The sequence below is a fragment of the Acomys minous genome (genome assembly GCF_964271855.1).
Source record: "Acomys minous genome assembly, chromosome: 4".
NCBI classification, from domain to species: Eukaryota; Metazoa; Chordata; class Mammalia; order Rodentia; family Muridae; genus Acomys; species Acomys minous.
Genome location: NC_140486.1, coordinates 44,193,716 through 44,217,826, shown reverse-complemented (window position 1 = coordinate 44,217,826; position 24,111 = coordinate 44,193,716). Strand labels below are relative to the sequence as shown.

General features: G+C 43.4%; 1 protein-coding gene across 1 annotated transcript in view; it reads right to left on the bottom strand.

Annotated features, from left to right (window-relative positions):
• The window catches only part of PRELID2 (PRELI domain containing 2), a 72,789-nt gene that overhangs the window by 24,170 nt on the left and 24,508 nt on the right, over positions 1 to 24,111 (bottom strand). The window contains exon 5 of the mRNA XM_084778215.1: positions 9,857 to 9,962. Within this exon, the coding sequence (XP_084634341.1) occupies positions 9,857 to 9,962 (106 nt within the window). The remainder of the gene's footprint in view (positions 1 to 9,856; positions 9,963 to 24,111) is intronic.

Sequence of the window (24,111 nt, the reverse complement as noted above, 5' to 3'; positions counted from 1 at the left end):
TTCAATCTGAATTTTTTTGTTTTTTGTTTGTTTGTTTGTTTTTGTTTAAATAAAATGGTAGTTTAGATCAGAACAAGCAGAAAAAAACAACATGACTATCAGAGTTTGGCCAAAACAGGTCCCGGGTTTCCTAACAGTGACCCTACACACATTCAAACCTCAGGAAAACAAGAGATTAAACTCCCAAATTTCACAGAATTGCAGCTTGCTGACTTAAGAGCTTACCAAAAGCTACTATAGCACTGAGCAAAGTCTATTACAAACAAATGAATCCAAATGAGCCATCCAGGAATTTGGGATTCCTAGGACTCACAGTCAAGAGGGAAAAAATAACAACAAAAACTATTATGACCCACTGAATACTCGCTTTTCTCTGAGTAAGATTCTAGTGGCAACCGTATGAGCTAAGCTGGTAGGGAGGGGTCATGGGAGAAGACAGACCTACCTAGAAGTAAGTTGTTAAGACGTAGCATCCTTGGTAGTATTCTTATGGCATGAAATGAACTAACTCAGATGGTGGTGTCTCACACCTTAATACCAGTACTCAGGAGGCAGAGGCAGAGGCAGATGGATCTCTATGAGTTTGAGGCCAGCCTGGTCTACAGGACAGTCAGATCTACAAAGAAACCCTGGAAGAAGAAGAAGAAGAAGAAGAAGAAGAAGAGGAGGAGGAGGAGGAGGAGGAGGAGGAGGAGGAGGAGGAGGAGGAGGGGAGGAGGAGGAGGAGGAAGAGAAGGAGGGGGAGGAGGAAGAGGAGGAAAAGGGGGAAGAAGGGGAAGAAGAGGAAGAAGAGGAAGAAGAGGAAGAGAGAAAGAGAGGAAGAAGAGGAAGAAGAGGAAGAAGAGGAAGAAGTATTATCACCAGACTTAAATTGAGAGCTGGGGAAGAAGCTTCTGGAACTGAGGAGAGAACATGCTTCGTCTGGTCTTTCTAGTGGCTCAAGTACAATAAAGAATCTTAAAAGAATGCACATGAGCCAGGCATGGTGGTCCGAGCCTGTGATCCCAGTACTCCGAGGCAGAGGCAAGCAGAACTCTGTGAGTTCAAGGCCAGCCTGGTCTACAAAGTGAGTCCAGGACAGCCAAGGCTACACAGAGAAACCCTGCCTCAAAAAAAAAAAAAAAAAAAAAAGAATGCACATGAACAAACAGGAAATGCAAGTCTCTGGTCCTCAGTCTACACGCTATCATGTCATGTATCCTCAGGTCATGCCCGTGATTTTTACTTATGTTGTTGAACATCAATTTTTCTTGCTCTCTGTAGACTTTAAAATGTCCATTTTTCCAACTTGTGACAAACTATGCAAGTGTGTACATGGGACGCAAAGTTCTCTGTTAAGGAAGCCAGCACTCACAGAACAGCCACATCAACATCACACAACATAAGAAGTCCAGAGGGGGACTGAGGCCAAACAATGTGTCCATGGCAGAATAAGTAACTGTTATCATCTCCAGAGTAGCTATCCCAAGGGTTGGAGCTGCCAATTTTGTGTCTGCTTCACAATTCTATGAACTAAAAATAATCAGCCTGACACTTCTAAGATGTCAAGTTCTGCATTCGGTTCAGACAAGGAAACCAGGGAGACCCAGTATAGAACTGGTAAAAGAGGATGTAAACTGGCAGAATTAATGTGGAAAGGAACTTGATAATATACATAGAATGCCTTAACCCAGAAAGTAATCAAAAATGTACATAAGTACATAAGTATTCACACACACAGAAGGGATGTAGGGAGCCACCGAAGTCCTGAGTGAGCATGCCGTGTTTCACATGGGCATAGCCATAACCAAGATTCCCATGCTTCAGACCCAAGGGAATGGTGACGCCTTCCCTGGGTGAGGCTCAGAGGGATGGCAACGCCTTCCTTGGGTCTGGGTGCAAATGTCGGCAGTGTGCAGAAAAGTGTCCAGCAGGGCTTTCTCCTCCTGGATGTTTATGGCCTGGAGACTGCTCCCCAACAGAAACTGCTGCTACAAAGATTAACTAGAACTGCATCCTCGTTCACCTGTATATAATAATCCGTAGGTAATAACCCTGCCTCCCTGTTCAACTATGTATAATAGATACACTGAGCTCCCAGGGTGCTGTGGTTTCTCCATTAGAGAGGCCAGACCACCTGATTGCAGCTTTTCTATATCCACGCCTAAGTCATTTCTTCCTTCCCCTCATCGCCCCTAGTCAGGGTTCTGGGACCCAAGCCAATCATGAAGCAAAAGAAAGAGATAATAACACCTAAAGCCAAACTCAGTTAACTGTCAAGAGATTTCCAAAGGCAATTACAATTTCATCTAGGTGGGCTATGGTGGCGCACACTTATAACCCACACTTGGAAGCCAAAGCAAGAGGTTATGAATTTATGAATTTCAGGCCAACCGGGCTACATAGCAAGTTCCAGGCCAGCCAAGGACATGACAAAAGAGAGATTCTTGTCCCAACAAAGTAACAGCCAAACTCTTACTCAAGTAGGTACTTAAAAAGCTGCTTATAGGACTCGGGAGTTAACTCAATGGGTAAACTGATTGTCTTGCCAGCATGAGGATCAGACTTCAATCTCAGAATAGAAGTGCAAACCAAGCATGGTGGTATATACTTGTAATCCCAGTGCTGGGGAACCACAGACAGGTGGCTAGCCCTGCCGTTCACTGGCTTGCCAACCTAGCCTGCCCAGCGAGCCCCAGGTCCCAGTGACAGGTGCTATATCAGAAAACAAGGTGAATGGCATCTGAAGTGTAATGCCAGAGGTTGTCCTCTGCCTTCCACGTTCATGCATATGCATGAGCACTGTGTATGTACACACACACACACACACATGCACACACATGGCTATTTCCCTATAAGTACTCTTTTTACCAGAAAACATCCTTTAGTACGAGTAATTACTGAAGTTTAATATGCACCAAGCACGCTCACTGACTTATAAAATCCTTTCAAATCTCTGTGGAGTAAAAGTATGATCACCCGTTTTATAGAGGGGGTCAGGTTGTAACGTGTGACATCTAGATATCAGACCAGTGGCCAATGAGCCTTTTTGAAAAGCTTCACACATACTCACCGAATTCAGCACACACCCAGAATCCCACCTGATACTCAACAGCCTTTGAAAAGCACAGCCCACTCTCTAGTTCAGGGACTGATACTTGAATGTGGTTGTTAGGGCCGTCTACAACTTGCTTCAACACACTTCAGGATGCATTGCACTCTGGGATACGCCAGGCACAGGCACGGCCAGCGCCCTCGTGTGGGCTGCACACACTAGTGGTTGTAGTGGCTCTATCTAACCAGCAACCTCACTCTAGGAATTTCATCTATTGTTATTCTTGAAAGAAAATTAGCACAAGGAATGTTGTTAAAGCTGAACGTTCACTGTTGGAATTGGTGGCTTGTTAACTACCATAATGCGTATTAGAAACAGATTCTCATTAATGCATAAGAGGCAGGGATTGGCTCAAAATTCTGGAGATTTTCCTATCCTTGCCTGACTATGGAGGCTATATAGCTCAATTAAGACCAGTCAGGACCACATAATCCTACACTACCACTGGGTCAGAAGAGACTGGCGAAGAGACTGTACTTCCTTCTAACTGTTCTTCTTACTATGAAACCATGACACCCCAGGCTGTTATTACGCCTCTAATTTTCACACAGAGAATATGTCTTTTTGCTTCTACAGGCAACTTTTTCCTCTTGGTGAGCACTCCACTGAGAAAGGACACCTTACACCACAGTTAACAAGATCCAGGGAAGCTTTGCTTCCATCTCTTCAAGTCAGAGCGAAGTTATCACCAGCTACCAGCCTCCCACCCCCACCTCCAAAAACAGCACAAAGCAAAAAGGTGAGCCGGGCGGTGGTGGCGCACGCCTTTAATCCCAGCACTTGGAAGGCAGAGGCAGGTGGATCACTGTGAGTTCAAGGCCAGCCTGGTCTATAAACCGAGTCCAGGATAGCTAAGGCTACACAGAGAAACCCTGTCTCAAAAAGAAAAACAAAAACAAACAAACAAAAACAAAGCAAAGGCAAACCTACATCCTAGCTTTTTGGTGAGCTGCTCCCACCTGGTTTCTTTTGAGGCCAGAATTCACTATTCACCTCTCCATGCAGTGAATTTGGAAGATAATACAGTGATAACAACCTTGTCGTGGAGTGTTGGTTTTTTAGCCACTGTGTCTCTGTGGTTAGGGACAACCACAAATGCTGAGGAAAGCGGAGTTCTCATTACACAATCACACAGATGTGCTCTTTCCTTAGGATTGTGAAGTACATTTTTCAATGTGTGATAAAATAATTTGTTATTTCAGCCACTCTTGTGGGAGGCCCCATTATTAGTGACATCGTTATCCTTAGCATGCTGATCAGAAGGCTGAAGCGGAGATGGAACGCAACAGCGTGTGAAGTGTTTGTTACAGAGACAATTGTGGCCAAGTCAAACCATTTGAAAATGACTTTAAAGGTCTGGCTTGGACATGCTATCCCTAAAAAAATCTGGATGTGTTAGTTTAGGGCTGTTGGTTGTTAGTTTGGATATGTTTTTTAAAAATCCATTTTTACAATAGATAATACAATTCTCTACTGTCAAAGAAAATTTGGCCTAATACATGTGGTCCAAAAGAACATTTGAAAAGCCCTAGCTAGGCCGTATGTGGTGCCACATGCCTCTAATCCCAGCACTCAGGAGGCAGAGGCAGGAGTTTGAGGTCAGCCTGGTCTACATAGTGAATCTGATCACATGACTTCTTAAACTCATGCTATTGGTTGTTTGGTTTTTTTTTTTCCTTAGTTCAAAGCCTTTCTCGTTTCATTTATTTTATTTTATTAATTTATTCAGATTACAACTCAATTGTGATTCCATCACTTGTATCCTCCCGTCCCTCCCTCCCTCTTGCTGTTACCCTATTCCCCTCCCCAAGGTCTATTGTTGCGTAACAAATCTACTATCTCTCTGATTCTGTGTGCCATGAGCTGTGCTCAGATGCAATTACACCTCTCTGATGCCTCTCAAGTCGAGAAGCATGCCATACGACATACTCTCCAGGGCTCACTGGCTGAGATCTTACTGTGTATGGGCTCTCTTCAGCCCAGGTTTGAGAAAGATGCACAGTAACAAAGAATTTATAGCTGCTATGCATAAAGTTGTGTGAGGGGAAAAAAATGGACTATCCGTCACCACTTCTATTTAACATACTATTAAAGTCTAGCAAAGAGACAAGAGGAAGCAATGATGGGCATTCAAATAGGAAAGAAATGTGCATGTCTGTTGATGACATGATCTTACCATATAAAGGTCCTTAAAGAAATGGGCATGTCTGTTGATGACATGATCTTACCATATAAAGGTCCTTCAAAGATTTGCCCCAAAAAGATGTTAGAATTAATAAGTTCAATAAAGCTTCAGGATACAAAATTAATATACAAAATGATAGAATTTCTATATATGGACAACGTACTATCTAAAACACTTTGAAAGGAACCATTTATAATAAGTACAAAGAAGAAAGTCACACATGAATAAATTTAACCAAAAAGCTCAAAGATCGTGTGTGTGTGTGTGTGTGTGTGTGTGTGTGTGTGTGTGTGTGTGTGGTGTCTGTGTGTGCTTCTGTGTATCTGTCCTTCTGCCTGTGTATGTGTGTGTCTATTTATCTGTCTGTTTGTGTCTATGTTTCTGTACGTGTGTGTTTGTCTGTCTATCTCTGTGTCTATGCATGTGTGTGTGTGTGTGTTTGGTGTGATGCTTGTGCAACTGTGCATGCAGATATATGTACGTGTGAATTAAGAGATGAACTCCCGGTGTTGTTCCTCAGGAGTTACCCACCGAGCTTTTGAAGACAAGGTCTCCCTCTGGCCTGGAGCTCACAGGGTGGCCTATGTCGCCTGGTCAGTGAGTACCAGAGGGCCACCTTTCTCTGCCTCCTTGGCACTGGAATGACAAGTCCAACTTCTTTTTCTTTCTTTCTTTCTTTTTTCTTTCTTTTTAATCCTTTCACTTGGTAGCGATGATATGAAAAGAATAAATCATAGAGAACATGTGGATCACACGACTCCATGTGTATCAAACAAGCATTCAGAGAGCAATAACTCAAGAACAAGGACTGATGTGACAGCAGAAATTCTTTCTGACTAATCCCATTATAGATTACTTAAATCTTCTTGTTGTATGTAGTTTATTTTATATGTGTGCAATAATATAAATGTATATATAAAAATATTTTTAAAAGGAAAACAATACTTGAAAGAAATAAAAACAAGCCCACTTTTTTTTTTTTTTTTTTTTTTTTTTTTTTTTTTTGGTTTTTCGAGACAGGGTTTCTATGTGTAACCTTGGTTGTCTGGACTCACTTTGTAGACCAGGCTGGCCTGGAACTCACAGCAATCCACCTGCCTCTGCCTCTTGAGTGCTGGAGTTAAAGGCCTGCAACGCCATGCCCGACTTCTTAACGTGGGTTCTGGGAGTCAGGTCCTCATACTTTTGGGGCAGGCACTTTCTTGACTGAGCAAAGGATATGTGCTTCTAAAACTATAAAACTGACCACCACCACCTCATCCTTCTGCCCTGTTCCAAGTTCTTCCATCGAGACAGGCTCCCTTTTCTTGCACTTTTTTATCCTTACTATACAAACATTCCCTTGCTTTGACTACTCTAAACACATATATCTGCACCCCCACTACACACGCATCCCTCTCCACACACATGGTTTAAGTGCAGAAATTATAGATGGGACCATAAGAGTTAGGAGCCAAAGGCACACCCCGGGGTCAGACAAGCTTTGGACCACATTCCAATTGTCCCACTTTCTAATTTTGTAACCTTGAGAAAACTGCTCTGTCACTTGGGACCTCAGCTCCCCTGTGCAAATAAGAAGAGAACAGCAATTCCTGTGCCATTGAGTTGCTCAGAGGAGTGGATAAGGCCACACACGTCTAGGCACCAGCCTTGTCATCTACAGCTCTCGTAGCCGTGAGCTGCCTTCATAGCCTGCTCTGACTCAGGGCACTGAGCCCTGAGCATGAAGCCAAGCTCTACACATTCTCAACGTCAGCAGATGTTGGGTCACTGTCTGCTATGCTTCCCACCCTCAGCGACATGCCCCCAAATTAAAGCTGGACAAGGCACAGTCTCCATCCCGTAAACTGTCTCATTTCCGTGTGGCTCCAGCACTCTACCCAACCCTAGCACACAACAGACAGACATCAAAAGATACTTGTACGGTCGGAAAATATTTAAAATCTACTTACGGGCACTATCCATGTTCACATGGTTTGAGAGAGGAACATGTAATGAGAAGAAGAAAGCACGACAGAGAAACATGTGATTGTGATGTTTCTAACCCTTAAAAGCAAAGAGAACACGTGTTTATATGTAACCTGTGTGCTTCAACTTAAAAAGTCACATAGTTAGCCAGGGAGGTGGTGCACGCCTTTAATCCTAGTACTCAGGAGGAAGAGGAAGGTGAGTCTGTGGGCGCAAGGCCAGCCTGGTCTATAAATTGAGTGTAGGACAGCCAGGGCTGTTACACAAAGAAACCCTGGCTCAAAACAAACAAACAAACCTTGTAGTTTACATTTGTATCTCTAGGAATGCATAAAAACCCCACCTTGGTAGATGAACACACTTGGGCCAAGGGACTTCTGCCACGTCATAAAGCAATGAGAGAGTGCACAGCAGCTGCCTATGTGTGAACACTCCCGAGGCAGGGGCATACCTAGAGCTTGGCACCCAAGGGAAATCAACAACTCTGATAACCATTCCATCTAATCCAAGAGGAGAGCAGCTTCGGACTGACGTGTGAAAGCCAGCATGTGTGCCAGAAAGAGACTCCAATTGCAAACTGCACTAGATAGTGAGGGGAAAGGGGGAAATGCAATTGAACAAGCCCCAAGAGGCTCGTTAGCACAAGTGACCTCCGCCTACAGCCCATGTCCACAGCACGACTTTAATTTACAAACATCGATAGAAAGCTTGAATGTCTTGCTTTTACTGGGGGGAAAAATAGCTATCAGATCCTGCCTTTACCACTGCTAAACAGCTTCAAGGATAACGTCCAAAAGTGAAAGTACAGTCACCTGAAAAAAAAAAAAAAAAACCCTGGTATGGGCACTTGGGCAGAAACCGGTGATGCAGGCCCAGCTGTGAGGTGTACCAGAGAGGCAGGCTGGCCCAAGAGAACATCTGCACATGGGCAAGAGGCAAAAGATACTTAAGCATGGATGCCTTCAGAAAGCAAAAAGCTAATTAAACTTAGTCTCTTCAGAAGGAAAAGTTATAAAAGCTAGCAGGGCACCTATGCTCTCTTACTTCTGAGCATAATAAAAAGGAATAAAGGGTCTGTCGGGTTAAAACGTTGGAGTCACTTGGTTTCGTTCCAGTGAATATTCATGAGAAGCTAACAAGGCACCTCGATGTACATTCCATTTCCTGTCTATTCATTTACACACACACACACACACACACACACACACACACACACACACCACTGTCCAAGGTATCACCAGTTATGGAGGAATCAGGATCAAGACTAATCGAGCCAGGGCACCCACATAAAAAGCTGGACCTTTCTCTCTCTCTCTCTCTCTCTCTCTCTCTCTCTCTCTCTCTCTCTCTCTCTCTCTCTCTCTCTCATACACACACACACACACACACACACATTAGGTAGGTGGGTGGAAGACAGGAGGGTGCCTGGGTCTGGCTGGTCCACCTTCAGGCTCAGTGAGAGACAGAGTAAAACACCTGTTGTCAATGAAACACGGGTTGTGAGTCTAGAGCCTACATATGGCCACCTCAGTGACAGAATAAACCCACTTAGCCCGCATTTCACACAGTGCCTGGCACAATGCAGATGCCCTCTTATAAGAAGATAGGCACAGAAGACACAGAAGCAAGTGTACAGGGTGTAGTCGCTTAATCATCTGTCACCAATGAAATGGGAGTGGAAATCACCTTGATTATCTTACAGGATGAAGATATGATTAACAGCTGTTAACAGGCTCAGACTGAAGACAGGTAAAATACAAAGTCACTCCGGTGAATGGGACAACATGTACTGAGGCAAGCTATAACCCCCAGGAGAATACAGCTTGCTATCTGCCTTCACAAGGACCACCAATAGGGTTTTATTCCTTTTTTTTTAAACAAATGACTATGTGCAGCCAATTTAATAATAAGAAACCTCAACTCAACTTTTAAATATTATCTCTCCCAAAGGAGATTCCATCCTTTTGATGAATAGACTTATGCACAAAACAATTACACTTAATTATTATTATTATGGCTTTTTCCTAATACAGGATTTAATAGATGAACAAGGAGTCAACTCAGTCAGACACACAGTAATAAAATTAATTTTTTGCAGCAGGGGCATTATTTTGAGATTGCAGTTTTGCAGATAAGAGGGCGGTGGTGTTATTTTTCTTTTTTCTTTTTTCTTTTCTTTTTTTTTAACAAATGCATATATGTGGTCTAGCAGAGAACTAGCACAACAATGCATTAGTGAGTAAAAGTGACGTCAGACCTTCTATGAGTTCAACTACTCCCTTCCAGCCTGTGCTAAACCAGTTGGAATCCACGTCCGAAACCCTGTCACCTAGGCCAAGAACGCACCACGTACCTCAGTAGCCCAGTGTGGTACTCCAGTGTGGTGCTCCTTAGAACAGACTCAGACTGGTTTAGCCTGGGCTCCAAGGAAAAGGTTAAATCCTGGACTTTTTAACAACTATTGACAGAAACTTTGTGCAGACATTTGTTCATTTGCTCCTCCCTCTTTTTCTTCACCAAGCTCACGACAGTCTGCTACGATGCCTTCCCAACTGAAGCCTCGGTGTTTTCTTAAAGCCAACGTTAGTTCAAAGTAGAAACAAGCTTACCTTCTGAGCTCCTTGTCTTAAGAATGTACTAGCAAAACGTTCCAGAATACAATTGAGAAATCCAGCCCCTGTGATTGAAATTCTGCCTGTTTGAATGAACTCTGTCCTGAAAGAAAAAAAAAAAAAAGACACATAAAAAGTTATCTCCATGAATTAGCATCTGCATAAGGTAAAGTGAAGCAAGCCATGAGGGTAGAAGCAGGACTGGCTGAGGGGAGCCAGCTACAGGGGGAGAGGGAGAAGGATGGGTAATGGGGCAAAAGCACGGCGAAATGCATTTTTTTTTTTACCTGTAATTGTCAAAAAACTCACCTCATCTTTCATGTGATTTTGCATTTGGATATGTAAATTACAGACACTTTCAGCAGCATAATTACTATGTATAATTAACATAAAATAATATCCATAATAATTGAGTAATTACCTGTTACAACAAAATATTCTATTTAAGGTTGACCTAGCTATATACAGTTTATACAGCATAAACAACAATCATTTGAATTAAAGAATATTCACTTCATTGTGCAAAATAATGCCTCTTCGAGAAGCTACCATAACCATTTGTGCTAAATTGATATAGTTCCCAATTGCTTTCCCTCCCCTTAATTCTCATTTAGTGCAACGCCCATCCTTTACCTAGGAAGCTTGACTTTTGCTTTTGTTTGTTTGTTTGTTTGTTTGTTTCCCCAGCTGCAGGTGGAGGCTATTGCAAAGAACTGCAACTGGCTAAAAAGAAGTGCCTGTGGAGTTCCCATCCATAAATGGAGCATCTATAAATAACCCTCTGGAGCCAACGCTTGGGAAACATCCCAGAAGAGGAGAAGAAAGACTGTCAGGGCCAGAGGACAGGGAGGACTGACGTCTTCTGGAGGTGATGAAGATGCTGCACCCATAGACCCTCAACAGCTATGGCTGCCTGCACAAAAGCTGCACAAGACCACACCAGCCAACACACCAGCATGGGTGGGGAAAGGGTTCACGAGGGCTCACCCCTAGTTGACCATCTTCTGAGGTAATCCACAGCTTCTGAGAGAGACTGTCTTTTTCGCATACAAGCCTCCTGATATGTTGCCCATGCCTAAGTGGTCAGCCATACACCAATGTGCATACAGGGCAACACTAACTGGACTGAGTAGGGTGTGTGTGTGTGTGTGTGTGTGTGTGTGTGTGTGTGTGTGTACACATATATAATTACAGATGAAGGGAATGTGAATTGGAAAGGGAAAGACGGACATGAGGGGAGTTGGGAGGGACATAAATATGATTGAAATGCATGTGTAAAATTCAAAAATAAAAACAATTTAAAAAGAAGTCATCACTCTTTGGAGGAAAGGTGCTGCTTTTCTCAAGACAGAGTATCACTTCAGAGCTCTGGCAGTACTGGTACTCTGTAGACCAGGCTGGCCTTGAGGGTGCTTTGTTTTGTTTTGTTGCCAAGAAAGGGTTTCTCTGTGTAGCCTTGGCTGTCCTGGACTCGCTTTGTAGACCAAACTGGCCTTGAACTCACAGAAATCTGCCTTTGCCTCCTGCGAGCTGGAATTAAAGGTGTGCGCCACCACCTGGCTCAGGCTGGCCTTGAACTCAGAGATCCACCTGCCTCTGCCTCCCAAGTGCTGGAACTAACGCAGTGTACCACCATCCCCAGCTAGAAACTACCCCTCTTAATTTGCAAATGAGGGGACTACAGTTCAGGTAACATCCAAATACATTTATGTTCAGGGTCATCAGGACCAAGAGCCCCTTTCCTTATATGACTAACGTGAACATTCTCCACGACAGTGAGTGTGGCTAGTTCCTCTGTTTAAAAGTGAAATGCCTCTTAAATTTTTGAATCTACGACCAGTTCCAGCTTCCTGACCCTGAATAAATTATGTTCTTTCTCTAACCAATTTTCTCATATATAAATGGGATCAAGATATCAACCTCTTTACAACTACTATAATAAAGGAGTCTCTACATATAACACGGATATGAAGGATGGCTGACACGTGCTAAGCATTCGCTAAATTCTAGCAACGGTTGCTAAAGAGAGACAGGCAAACAAAGAGGCTGCAAAGCCAGAAGTCTGAAGTAGTTATTGAATCCCAGACAGGGGCCAGGGGTGACAGGGAGCAGATGTGTTACCGCTTCTATTGTTTTAATTACCAAAGTTCAACCAATATTAATTATCCCCATCTCATAAACCAGAGATTTGGATCACACCTGAGAATGGTGTACGGCGGCTGAACAGGAAGCCTCCGGCTCCCATCCTCCCATGAAAACAACGGTTTAACAAAAATATACAAACAAAATTGCCTTTGCGAGACCTCCTGAAACCAATTAAGAGGTGGAGTACACCCAAGTGAGGGCAAAGCCCAGAATAGTCACGTCAAAGCAAGTGAGAAGAAGTGTGCTGCCGCCACTTGTGGCAGGAGAAACTTTTCTGTCACTGTGGCAGAACACCTGACACAGGCAACTGAAGGAAGGCGGGGCTGACCCTGTTTATCAATGGCGCTGTTCTTTGTGAGGCCGAGTGTCTTGTAGCCCAGGCTGGCCTGAGACTCTGTATGGCAGGGACCGTCCTTGACATCCCGATCTTCCTGTCGCCAGTTCCCAAGTGCTGAGTTAGAGGCACACACCCCATGCTCAGCTGGGAGGAGATGTGTGCTTTGGGTCCTGGTTCGTGCAGTATAATCTGCTGAGATGGGCAAAGTCTGGCTGCGTGGCCAGCTCCAGTCCATGTCATTGAAAGGCTGTTTTTGCTCCTGTCTCAGTAGATTCACAATCTAAGGAAGGAAAATGCATTAACTCGCTGCCTTTCTTCTTTTTTACCTTTTTTCTCTAGTCCAGGACCTGAGCCCTAGGGTATAGTGCCACCAACATTTCAGTGCAGATTTCCCCCAGTTTAGCTTAATCCAAGCTGGAGTGTGTCTTACAGACACATTCAATCCTGTGCCTCACTATTGCCCAAGGTGTCTCTTAACCCATCTAAATTAACCACCACACTGCTGATGGCTCCCTCCCAACTAGCACAGCAGAGCAAAATAGGGAGAAAACTATAAAAGCCTGTTTCTCCCACAAAAAGGAAAAGAGATGAACGCACATTCAACACTGGTTTTCTGAGGCATTGCCTGGGGACATGACCCCAGGGTCACAGAGAACAGAAGCCAGCACAGCAAGCCGGTACAGCCCTCAAGAGCCTGCAGTACCACAGACAGACCACCAGCAGAAACAAGAGCTTACCAGCTCGTGATCACAGGGCAATCTCTGTATCTGTGACGTCACAGAGTCCCAGAGAAGATACTCAGAAAAGGCTTAAGAGGCCTGCACACTCTTGCGAGGATGATTCATGGGGATTCGCTGTAAAAAGCCAGCCCATGACAAACAGAAGAGGTGGCTATTGTTTCATAAACCTAAATCTCTCTGAAAGTTCATAGGGCTTACACACACACACACACACACACACACACACACACAAATGGCTCAGTCACAGAACCAAATAAATGTCTAAAAAGGCACCCAAAAGAAACAGATATATTAATTACCTGACAATGAATTTGAAATAATTATTTTTAAAATGTTCAATTAGCCAAAAAAGAAAGAAAGAAAGAAAGAAAGAAAGAAAGAAAGAAAGAAAGAAAGAAGAAATCCAAACAAGAAAATGAATCCAGGAAATTGAATCGTGAACAAGATAAGAATATCAACAAGGACAGGATGTTCAAAAAAGAAAAACAAATGAAGAAATGTGGTGAGAGCTTGTGGACCTGAACACATTGTCAGGTGGGCCCACACTACATTTATATATTACATTATTCACACTTGTGGGGTCTTAAAGGAGAAATCATTGAGAATGGAGACGAGTCACTATATAAAGCAATAATGGTCCCCAAACCCCCAAATTTTAAAAAAATAAAAAAATAAAATGTGCATACAAATTCAAAATCTCAACAAACTCCAACTAGGAGCTGTCTAAAGAAATCTACATCAGCCATATTATACGGTATCAAAAGTCACGGGGAGAATATGGAAAGCAGCAGGAGAAAAGCAGCCTATCACACACAAGTGGGCATCTGGGAGATTTGCAGTGGATTTTTTTTTTCATCAGAAACTTTGCAGGCCAGAGAAAATTGGGTTAATATATTCAGCATACCAAAAGAAAAAAACATAAATGAAGAACTCAGTGAAACTTCCTTCCAGAAATGAAAAGGAAATTAAGACTCCTAGCTATACAAAAGCTGAACATCTGTATCTCCACTAGAGAATTGGGCTATAGTTAACCTGGCCTGCACGCTCTATATTACATATCACATATAGTCACACATGCACACACACACATACACACACACACACACACACATATATGCACATACACATCCCACACATACACCACACACATACCTACTACACAAAAATGACAGCCTTGAATATCAGTTTTACAAAGACAAAAACATTCCTTTTTAAGCTGCTGGTAATACTAAGGAAACCTTGTCAGTTGAGGCACCTGCTAACGTCGGCTTGCCCTTCACTTCAAGTCCTCCTATGTCACTACTTGGTTTCCTTGCCCCATACCATATGGGAACCAGAGGCTCTTCCAGGATCTCGCCATCTTAGTAGGAACCGCAAAGGAACAAGTAGGGGAATGTCAGCATCAGCCAATGGAGGCAAAGCTTTCCCCAGAGAGAACCCACGAGGGCCCAGCACAAAGTAGCAGACAATATATGATGAGCCAGCCACACTGTGCTAGTTTGCTCTCTGTGGCTGTGATAAACACCACTACCTAAGAGCAGCTCAGGGAGAAAAGGGTCTATTTGGCTTATACTTTCACATCTCTGTCCATCATTGCGGGATTCAGGGTAGGAACTCAGCCTGGAAGCAGGAACTGATGCAGAGACCGTGGAGGAATTGCTTGCTCGGCTTCCTTTCATGGACCGCTCAGGACCACCAGTCCAAGGGTGTCACCACTTGCAGTGGGCGGGACCCTCCACCTCACACTTGCTTACGCTCCAGTGTGATGGAGGTATTTTCTCAATTGTGGTTCCCTCTCAGGTGATTCTACCTTGTGTCAAGGTGACAAAAACAAAACAAAACAAAACAAAACAAAACAAAATAAACAAGCAAACTAGCTGGGCATGGTGGTGCACACCTTTAATCCCAGAACTTGAGGCAGAGGCTGTGAGTTCTAGGCCAGCCTGGTCTACACAGAGAGTCCAGGACAGCCAAGACTAAACAGAGAGAAGCCTATCTCAAAAAGCCAAAAAAACAAACAAATTAACTAACCACTGCATGTGCACACACACACACACACACAAAAAAAAAAATCTGAAAATGCCCATACATGACACAGGCTTCACCAATGCTGTGATAATCTCAAGAATTACATTGTCGGGGAGATAAAAGTGACGAGGGAGGCAGATGCCAGACTGAGAGGAGCCTCTGCTTCGGACTCAGATGTTATCCCGAATGAAGGAGACTTCCAGGAACACAGGGTAACTGGCACAGATTAACAGCTGCCTGTGCACCACAGACCTTTGCTGCCACCACTGATGCCTGTAGACAACCCCTTACACCCCATTTGCAGTACAATTCTTACACTTAATGAGTGCAGCCACATTTGTTAAATGAACTGGTTAAAAACCCTTGCAATCACACTACTCAGTACAGAAAATATTTTCTCAATTCTCCCTACCTATCTTACAAAGAGGAGAAAAGACCCAAGTCTCCTGTGTGTATGTTCCTATATATATACATATATGTGTGTTTACATGCGTGCGCGCGCGCGCGCACACACACACACACACACACACACACTCTCTCTCTCTCTCTCTCTCTCTCACACACACACACACAAATATTCTGAGAAACACTGGACTCACCAAGACATGATTTTAGTCAATATAGCTAGCACGACCTTGTGTTTTCTGTTTTGTCCCCAATCCTGAGCTCACAGCAAAAATCTACACCATTCAGCCTCCTCTTCCCCTTCCTCCAAACTTTCTCCTCCTGCTCCTACACACACACACACACACACACACACACACACACACAAATCTGAAAATGCCCATACATGACACAGGCTTCACAAATGCTGTGATAGTCTCAAGAATTACATTGTCTGGGAGATAAAAGTAACGAGAGGAGAGAGAGAGAGAGAGAGAGAGAGAGAGAGAGAGAGAGAGAGAGAGAGAGAGAGAGTTGTCCCACCCCATCCAACACATACACATCAGCCTAAGCAGCTTTTTAAATTTAAGCTCACTTAAAATGCTTTGTTGGTGTAAAACTTCGTTCTAGTGACACTAATCTCTCCTGTCTTCTTTCTGCATTAGACAAAGTAGACTTTTACAATGGTTTTAATATTTAGAAATGAGCCACTGAAGCATCTCCGCTCTCCGGGAGAGATGAAGTCTTCAGTCCTCAAGCGAGTGTAGGTGAGGGCTAATCAGAGTCTCTCTTAGGTCAGATTCTAACCAATATCTCTTTCTGCCAATTTGAGAAAGGAGTTCTCAAAAAAGCATGCTCAGGGTTTGCCTACTTGTATTTGGCAGCCTTGAAGAAAACATCTTTCCTATCTTGGTGCATCTACATTCTGAGAGTAAATCAATATCTATCATATCTAGTCATTATCAACTTAAAACATCTGTCTAGACCTAAAAAATATCTTAACCCCTAAGCAGCTAAGCTTAATTATAAAACTAAACTATCTGGTCTTCAACCCCATTGGAGACTTGAGAAGAAATCAAATTAATTACCTCAGTATACAGGGAGTGCAGGTTAGCAGCTTCCCAAATGAGACAGACACAGTTTGCTGCCTGAACAGTCACCTAAAACTCTCTATAACATTGGAGCATCTTCTTCAGCCTTCTGGCCCAATATATCCGACAGACATATGTGAGGCAGGAACTATTGAGGACTTGCTTACCCTGTCTCGTATTCTGCCTGTATCCAAGCTTGCCCTTTTTTAGGCAGAATTCTATGTGTAATAGAAATGAGGACATTTTGCTCAGTGACTGGTTTGCCACGTTTGAAGCCATCTCCATAAGGAGGTTCTTTGATGCTTATCATCTTCTTTGAGGTAGGCTGGGTGTTGCAGGGAGTTAACCTGTCTCATTGTTAGTGAATCTTTAAAATAACAAAAACATCTTTAAATGTCATAGTCTGAGGCTTTTGAAGACCTTATCTAACTTGCCTTACTTTTATATAGAATCATATCTATCTGCTACACCTTACACTAAGCAATTTTTAAAATCAGAAATAAAACAAGATGGACAGACTGACTAAGATGTAATGTAACTAACAAAATCTGGAAGCATTAGAGTGAGAGCTGCTACTTATTTATTATACTCTCCTGTGGTTTATAAGTTTTATATTATGGATGTGTATTACTTTGACAACCATATAAAATTAACAGTAAAGCCATGACAATCATTTCTATAGAAATAAAACAGTCTGAAAATGTTCTGCACATGTGTTTTCAGCAAAAGCGCAGCCAGCACAGGCTAGGCTACCATTTAGTTACCTCATAGCTCTCCTCACCCTACACTCTGAAAGGCTGGTTCTTTCTCCCTACACCACACATGAAGTGGGTGCTGTTTATAACAAGAAACATACATGGCGATTCACGTTTTCCTCCTTCTGCCTTCCTCTCCGCTAAACCTACAGAGAAAACTTGTATCACACTCATCTTACACAGATTTTCACACTCAGAACTCTCCACGGCAACAGTGTACATCACACACTAGTTGGCACATCCGCAGAGGCTGCTATGCTTTGAAACTTAGTTTCTCTATATAAACATGAAGAAGCTGTAGGATGGGGATGCTGAAAACCTTACCCAGGGACCAAGGGGCTGATCCAGTGCAGATCCGGTGTCATCCATAACCTCAAGGCCTTCCCCTTTCTCTGGCCCCACTTACTGATACTAGCCTGGGAGATCATCACCCACAAGTGCTACTGTTCTGGACGTCTCATCAGTCACTGATTAGTCACCTCAGTAGGCCATGCCTTTCTGGTCCTTACCACTGCTACTGCCTGCCATTCTCACAGCCTTTCTTTTTTACTTCCAAATCAACTGCCTCCCACCGGGGTCCTTATCTCTAAAATTAAACTCCACTACTTCACCCTGCCCCAAAATCAGTAAGTGCATTGCTGCCTGCTTTCTGAGGTGGGGCAGGTAAAGCGTGGATGCTCAGACCCTGACTCACACTTACCAGACATGTTTGCTGTGTGTAGCTGTAGGATGCGGGTCTCATTGCTGCCTGACTTCCCACTTGCTGAAAACACTCCACATTACTTAACCACTTTGTCAGCACTGACAATAGAATGGGTCCCACTTAGGCGTATGTTTCAACAGCGCTGTTAGGACCATGCATACTGAGCTTGTGTGTGTGTGTGTGTGTGTGTGTGTGTGTGTGTGCATCACTATAGTGTCTAGCAGTCAAATATCTGACTAGAGAATGCCAAAATTTTTTCTAAGTGTCTCTTTTTTCTCTCTTACAGCACCAACTTCAATTGTAATAACTAGTATGTAGTAAGAAATCACTAAATGCGTTAGGAAGGAAATAGGGAGGACAAAAAGAAGGGTGAAAAAAGAGGTGTAGACAGAGTGAAAAAAAGAGGTCCACCTGCTAAGGTCAGTAGGGGGCAGCCTTTACCAGCTGAGGGACCAGCCAATGGCAACATCTGTGAATGAGACTGGCTCACTTAGGCAGCTCCAGGAGCAGTATTAGTTTTTGTCCATACACAGACAATTCAACATACGACACACCAGAATCATGAAAAAGAATACACAGTCCAAATCTAGGAGTTCTGAAAATTAACAGTAGTTTAAACAGCTAAGACTCCTATTTTGACTATGTAAGATTTTTTTTCTTCTTCTTCTAAAGGTAGGGAAAGAAGAACTCAGGGGAAAAAACCTAGATGAAACTAAACCCCAGAGTACAGGGCCACCAACTTGGAGAGCTCAAAAGGGCAGTTCCCAGAAAAGCAAAGTCTCTTAATGAGATCTTGGCCTGGATTACTAGCTGGCTAGGTGTGGCAAATCTTGTCTAATTATCTTCATGATGGAAATTTAATTAAAGTGCCTCTGAGGGGAGGGGAAATGTTCCACTGGTGTCATGATGTGGTGACAACTCTGTTCCAATCAGAGTTTAGGACCTTCTATATCTACACAGAAAGAGAGATGCCCCAAAGGAGACACAGAGCTTTCCAGTCAGCAGGCTCACTCCCTGAATAATCTCAAAATCTAAAACTGCTGCTGAGACCCCCCCACCCCCTGCCAGGCTGAGAATTGCACCCACCACACCAGACCCTTCGGTCTTTCCTAGGCTATTTGGCAAAAACCCAATTCTGTAACCATGATCCCCAGAGAACCCACGCAATCTCCTCAGCTCTCCTGTGCACAATTTCAGAGTGTGGGTGCCTACTAAAGTTGTATTTACAAGTGTGATATAAGCTAAATCATAACATAAGCAAGCATATAGGCTGCATCTACCTACTGGACAGAAAGATGGGCCCCACTTCAGGACAGGGATTGGTGACGTCACTCCTGAAATCGGACCTTTAGGACCGTCATCTCATCTTGCTTCCCCAGCACCAAAGTAAACCCTTGAAGCTCTCTGAAACGTTGCCTCCTCTGTAAAATTAGATCAACACCTCAGACTTGAATTGTCCCACAGTTGAATAAAGCCATCTGTTTAAGGTGCTAGAGATAACACACACTTGCTCAGCTCACTTTGTTATGCAGCCCAGGAACCACCTGCTCAGGGGATGGATGATCCCACCCACAGTAGGCGGGTCCCTCCCACATCAATCATTAATCAATAAAATGTCCCAACAGTCTTAACTACGTAATGGAAGCTTTTTTTTTTTTTCAATTAAGTTCACTCTTTAAGTTGTCAAAAACTAACCAACACACCCTCGCCACAGTTTGGATATGGACCATCACTACAAGGCTCATAGGTGGAAGGCTTGAAGCAACGTATAGTGGAGGTGGGGCTTTTGGGAATGAGCGGACTGTGGCAAGTTTGAGATGATGAGTAGACTAATCCCTCCAACTCACAACTGAATGGATGACTCAGGGCGGGGGGAGATGGTTAGGAGGAAATAGAAGATGGAGACCTCAGAATAATATACCTCAGGTTCATTCTCTCCCTCCCCATCGTTTCCTCTCTCTCCTTCCCAGCTGCTGTGAGGCGAGTGGCTTTTCTCTGCTGTGCAAAGCTGTCTGCCTTTCCTCCTCCTCCTCCTCGGCATGCAGACTTCTGAAGAGTAAGCTCAGGCCCCTTCTCTCCCTCTGTCTCCCCTCCCTTCCCTCCCTCTTCCTTGACTATCTCCCCACCCCCCACCCCCAACCTCCGGCCTTCTTGGATGCTGAGAGGTGAGTGGCTTTTCTCTGCCAGGCCTTTCCTTAATGACCCTTGCCACAAGCTTGATTGAAAGCAACAGAACCAGGTGGCCATGCGTTGGAATCTCTGAAATGGTGAGACCAAATAAACAGCACCTCCATTAAGTCCAGCTCTGATGATAACCAAGCTTCCAGGTCAATGCCAGTGAAGGCCGATCTCGGGAGGGAGGGAGACTGTCACCTCTTGACTGTTGTAGAATCTTGGGTTCTGCACCACATCAGTGCCTGGCTGATAAAGCGCTATCATCTTAATGTTCTAAGTATTTACATTGTTGCAGATTCAAGACTAACACACACACAAAAAGAAACGCGTGTATTCTGTATGCTCCCTAAGAGCAGTCAATACCATGCATTTTCTCATGTGTCAGTCTCACTGAAGCCTTGCTTCCTCACCCCTTCCCTTCAGTCATTCCTCTCACATACATTCGGGGGCTGCTGAGAGTTTCCTGGGCTTTTTAGCAGGGATTTTTCCCCCCTCCACAGGGACATGTTTGCTGTCTGCTGGAGAGTAAGATTATCAACTTCCTGTCACGCTTTACAAGATTAACAAGGACTTTGCAAAAAAAATGAGGATGGAGTTCCAAAGGGGTGCCAGCTCTGTATCTGCTTATCAGTGAGGCCACAGGACAGCAGCTGGTTATCAACGTTTGCAAAGCTACTAGACAGAGTCACCAGGAGCCCCTTTAAAACTAGACCCACTGCAGCACATGTGTACTTAATTCCCTTCTGAACCTTGCACTAAGACACAGCTCTAAACCAATGGAGGATTAAAAAAAATCAATAGATGTCCACTAAGATATTTCAAAAGCTTTCACTTGTAAGTGCCACAGAATGCTCTCTTGGCTGAACATCATTGTTTCCAACTCAGCTATCACCACTTTTCAAACATAGCTGCTTTTAGGAGCCACCCAACATCAGGAACATTTACTCACCATTAGTGACCACTTGCACTTAGCCCGTGCTTATACCTTCCAAGAGTAGAGCAGTCCCACTTGGGATCTTACAAAATCTTCATTTCACTCTATGAGGGAGCTAAACCAGCTTTTCCCAGAGCAAAGAGCACGCAGGTGAGCAAGAGCATCCATGAGAGCTCTCCACATCACTGCACAAGACTCTTTCCACCCAACCACACCAGAGTTTCCCAAGTTCTACATGCCCTCTGCCCAGCATCAGCCCTTTCCCCTTCCTTCCACCACTCCCAGTATGGACCAGCTGTGCCACCTGAATCCCATGAACATTAATCGTTCATTTGTCAAAGGGCCAGGAGTATCTTCTGGCTGCCACACACTGTGCTTGACTCTGGGTTACAGAAAACCATGACATCAAGGCAAAACCCCCATAAGACAGGAAGCACAGTTAAGGAAACTAGAACAGATGACTATGTGAACATAAGTATCAGAAGGCAAGTAGGGTCATTCATACTGAGCCCAAATAAGGCTCTGCCCAGATGTTGAGTTTGAGCAGAATAGCCTTGTGGCTCAGCTTGGGCTAACAAGCGATACAATCTGCTAATTGTTAGATCATCCCCTGGTGTCCTGGAAATCAAGCTCAATACAGGCAGAGGGAGTTTTGTCTGCAAATGACTACAGTAGGACTGATTCAGGATATTAGGTCAAACCCCCTCAAGCCCTTCGGCATCAGGACTGAGGCTTAGCAATGATCCCCAGGTAACATGAGTAGAGCCAGGATGCTAATACTTGGAGAACCATCAACTTGGAAATGGATCAAAGACAGCAGTGCCAACCTTAAGGTCTCACAGAAATCACCCAACTGCTACATCCGCTGCTGACACAGGCAAAGTAAGACTCCAGAAGAAGAAAGAGATGGGTACACAAAGAAACTGCCCAACAATTACCTCTTGAAACATATAAATCATACTGTTTGATTTGTAAGATAGTCACTTGAAACTTGACAATTTTAGCCAAGAAAACTAAAAGTGAAAACTTCAAAGGCTACGTGCCTATTTATTAGAATGAGTAATATTCACCTGGGGAGCCTCTATGAAGTAGACTGTTCAACCCATTAATTTAATCTGTTTGTAAAATTTCATTTGTGCTTTCAACATCTATTGTACTCTGTTCTAGGAATGGTCTCACTGGAATTTTTATTAAAATGAAACTTCAATGTTCTTGGTATATACTCAGCTGAGTGTTTTAAAGTCAGACATGAGGTCTTGTCCCATCAGGGCACAAGGCGGGAGTGTTGGACATGAAATAGTTCGGGTATGAACTGAAACCCTACGTAGATTGCAGAAGAACCATCATGTCACCCAAAAGCAAAAACTCCACTAAGACTCCACCAAGGAGAAGCTGAAGGTACAGATAGTTTAACCTGCCATGAAAACACACATAGTTGTAGGATGCGGAGCAGAAGGCAAAACCCCTCAGGAAGACAACTGTCATTTAGAAGTAAAGTAGCCATGATTAAAACCAAAGCAATCTATTGTGGTCTAGACAGTACAATAAAAGCCTATTTTCAATGAAGAAAGAACAAATAAGATTACTCAAAGCTAGGTGGATGCACACAAGAACACAGAAGGGGAGGGGTCCATAAGGCCTCACCCTCCCGGAGGATGTACTGACACAAAGTGGCTACCAGATAAGGAAGGAACATTCCTCATGCTTTAGTCACTTGTTGCCCATCTCATCCCCCAGTAAGTAACCCTCAGACCACACTCATGCAGACAATCCTAATTTACTTCAACAGAACACACACAGACACACACACACACACACACACACACACACACACACACACACACACACACCATGAAAGACTGGTTTCAGCAGGAAAAAAAGTAAAATGAGAGATAACCATGGGAGTGAAAATGACCAAAATTCATTATTATACATATATGAAATTGTTGATGAATTAAATTCTTGATGATGATGATGATGATGATGATGATGATGATGATATGTGTGTGTGTATATGTGTGTGTGTGTGTATGTGTGTGTGTCTGTGTGTGTCTGTGTCTGTGTCTTTATTTTGAGACAGGGTAGCCCTGGTTGTCCTGGAGCTAGCTCTATAGATTAAAGTGTCCTCTGCTGGGATTAAAGGCATGTGCCACCAGCACCTGGCTCTTTATACTATTTTTTTAAAGGGCCAGAGTGATGTCTCAGCCCAGGTAAAATACTCCACCAAGCCTGACAGTCTGAGTTCAATGCCCAAGGCCCACATAGTGGAAGGTGAGAACTAATTCCTACAAGCTGTCCTCTGACCTCCAGGTGCATGCCATGGTGTGTGCACACATGCTCTCAAGCACACATGCACACAAAATAAGTACATCAAAAAAATTTAGTTACAAAATAAAAACTCAAAACTAATAAACATACTGGTTAGAATGCATCAGCATCACTGCCAAGCTACCTTAGTTCTGAGGCCGCAAAGCTAAGGGCAGGAGATGGCAAGCTTATTCAGCCACCTTAGTCAAAATTCCAACATCGAAGTAGCAGCCACTGGCCACACATGGGTGCTGGGGCCTCAAAGAGTAATGGCATACTTTAATTGATAGATGTCAGAGGCTCATTAGGAGTTTCTATAAAATATCCCTTTAAAATTGTTTATACTAATTATATGTAGATATGATAATATTCTGCACATATTGGATTAAATCAAATATATTATTAAAATTAAAGAAGAATTCATTCAAATGCAAATACTAAGAAATTAATAAGCCTATCTTAGAATGGAGGGGTTTTTTTTTTAAACAAAAACTATCAATTTTTTCCTTCTGCCAAAAAATTTAAAACAAGGCCACCACCATTCTTCAAGCAAAAGCACATTCCCACAAGAGATAATTTAAATTTTGTCCTGTGGTTGTGTTGTCCACTTATCTATTTTCTGGACAGTCAAGGAGAACATCAGCCTGGAGTCT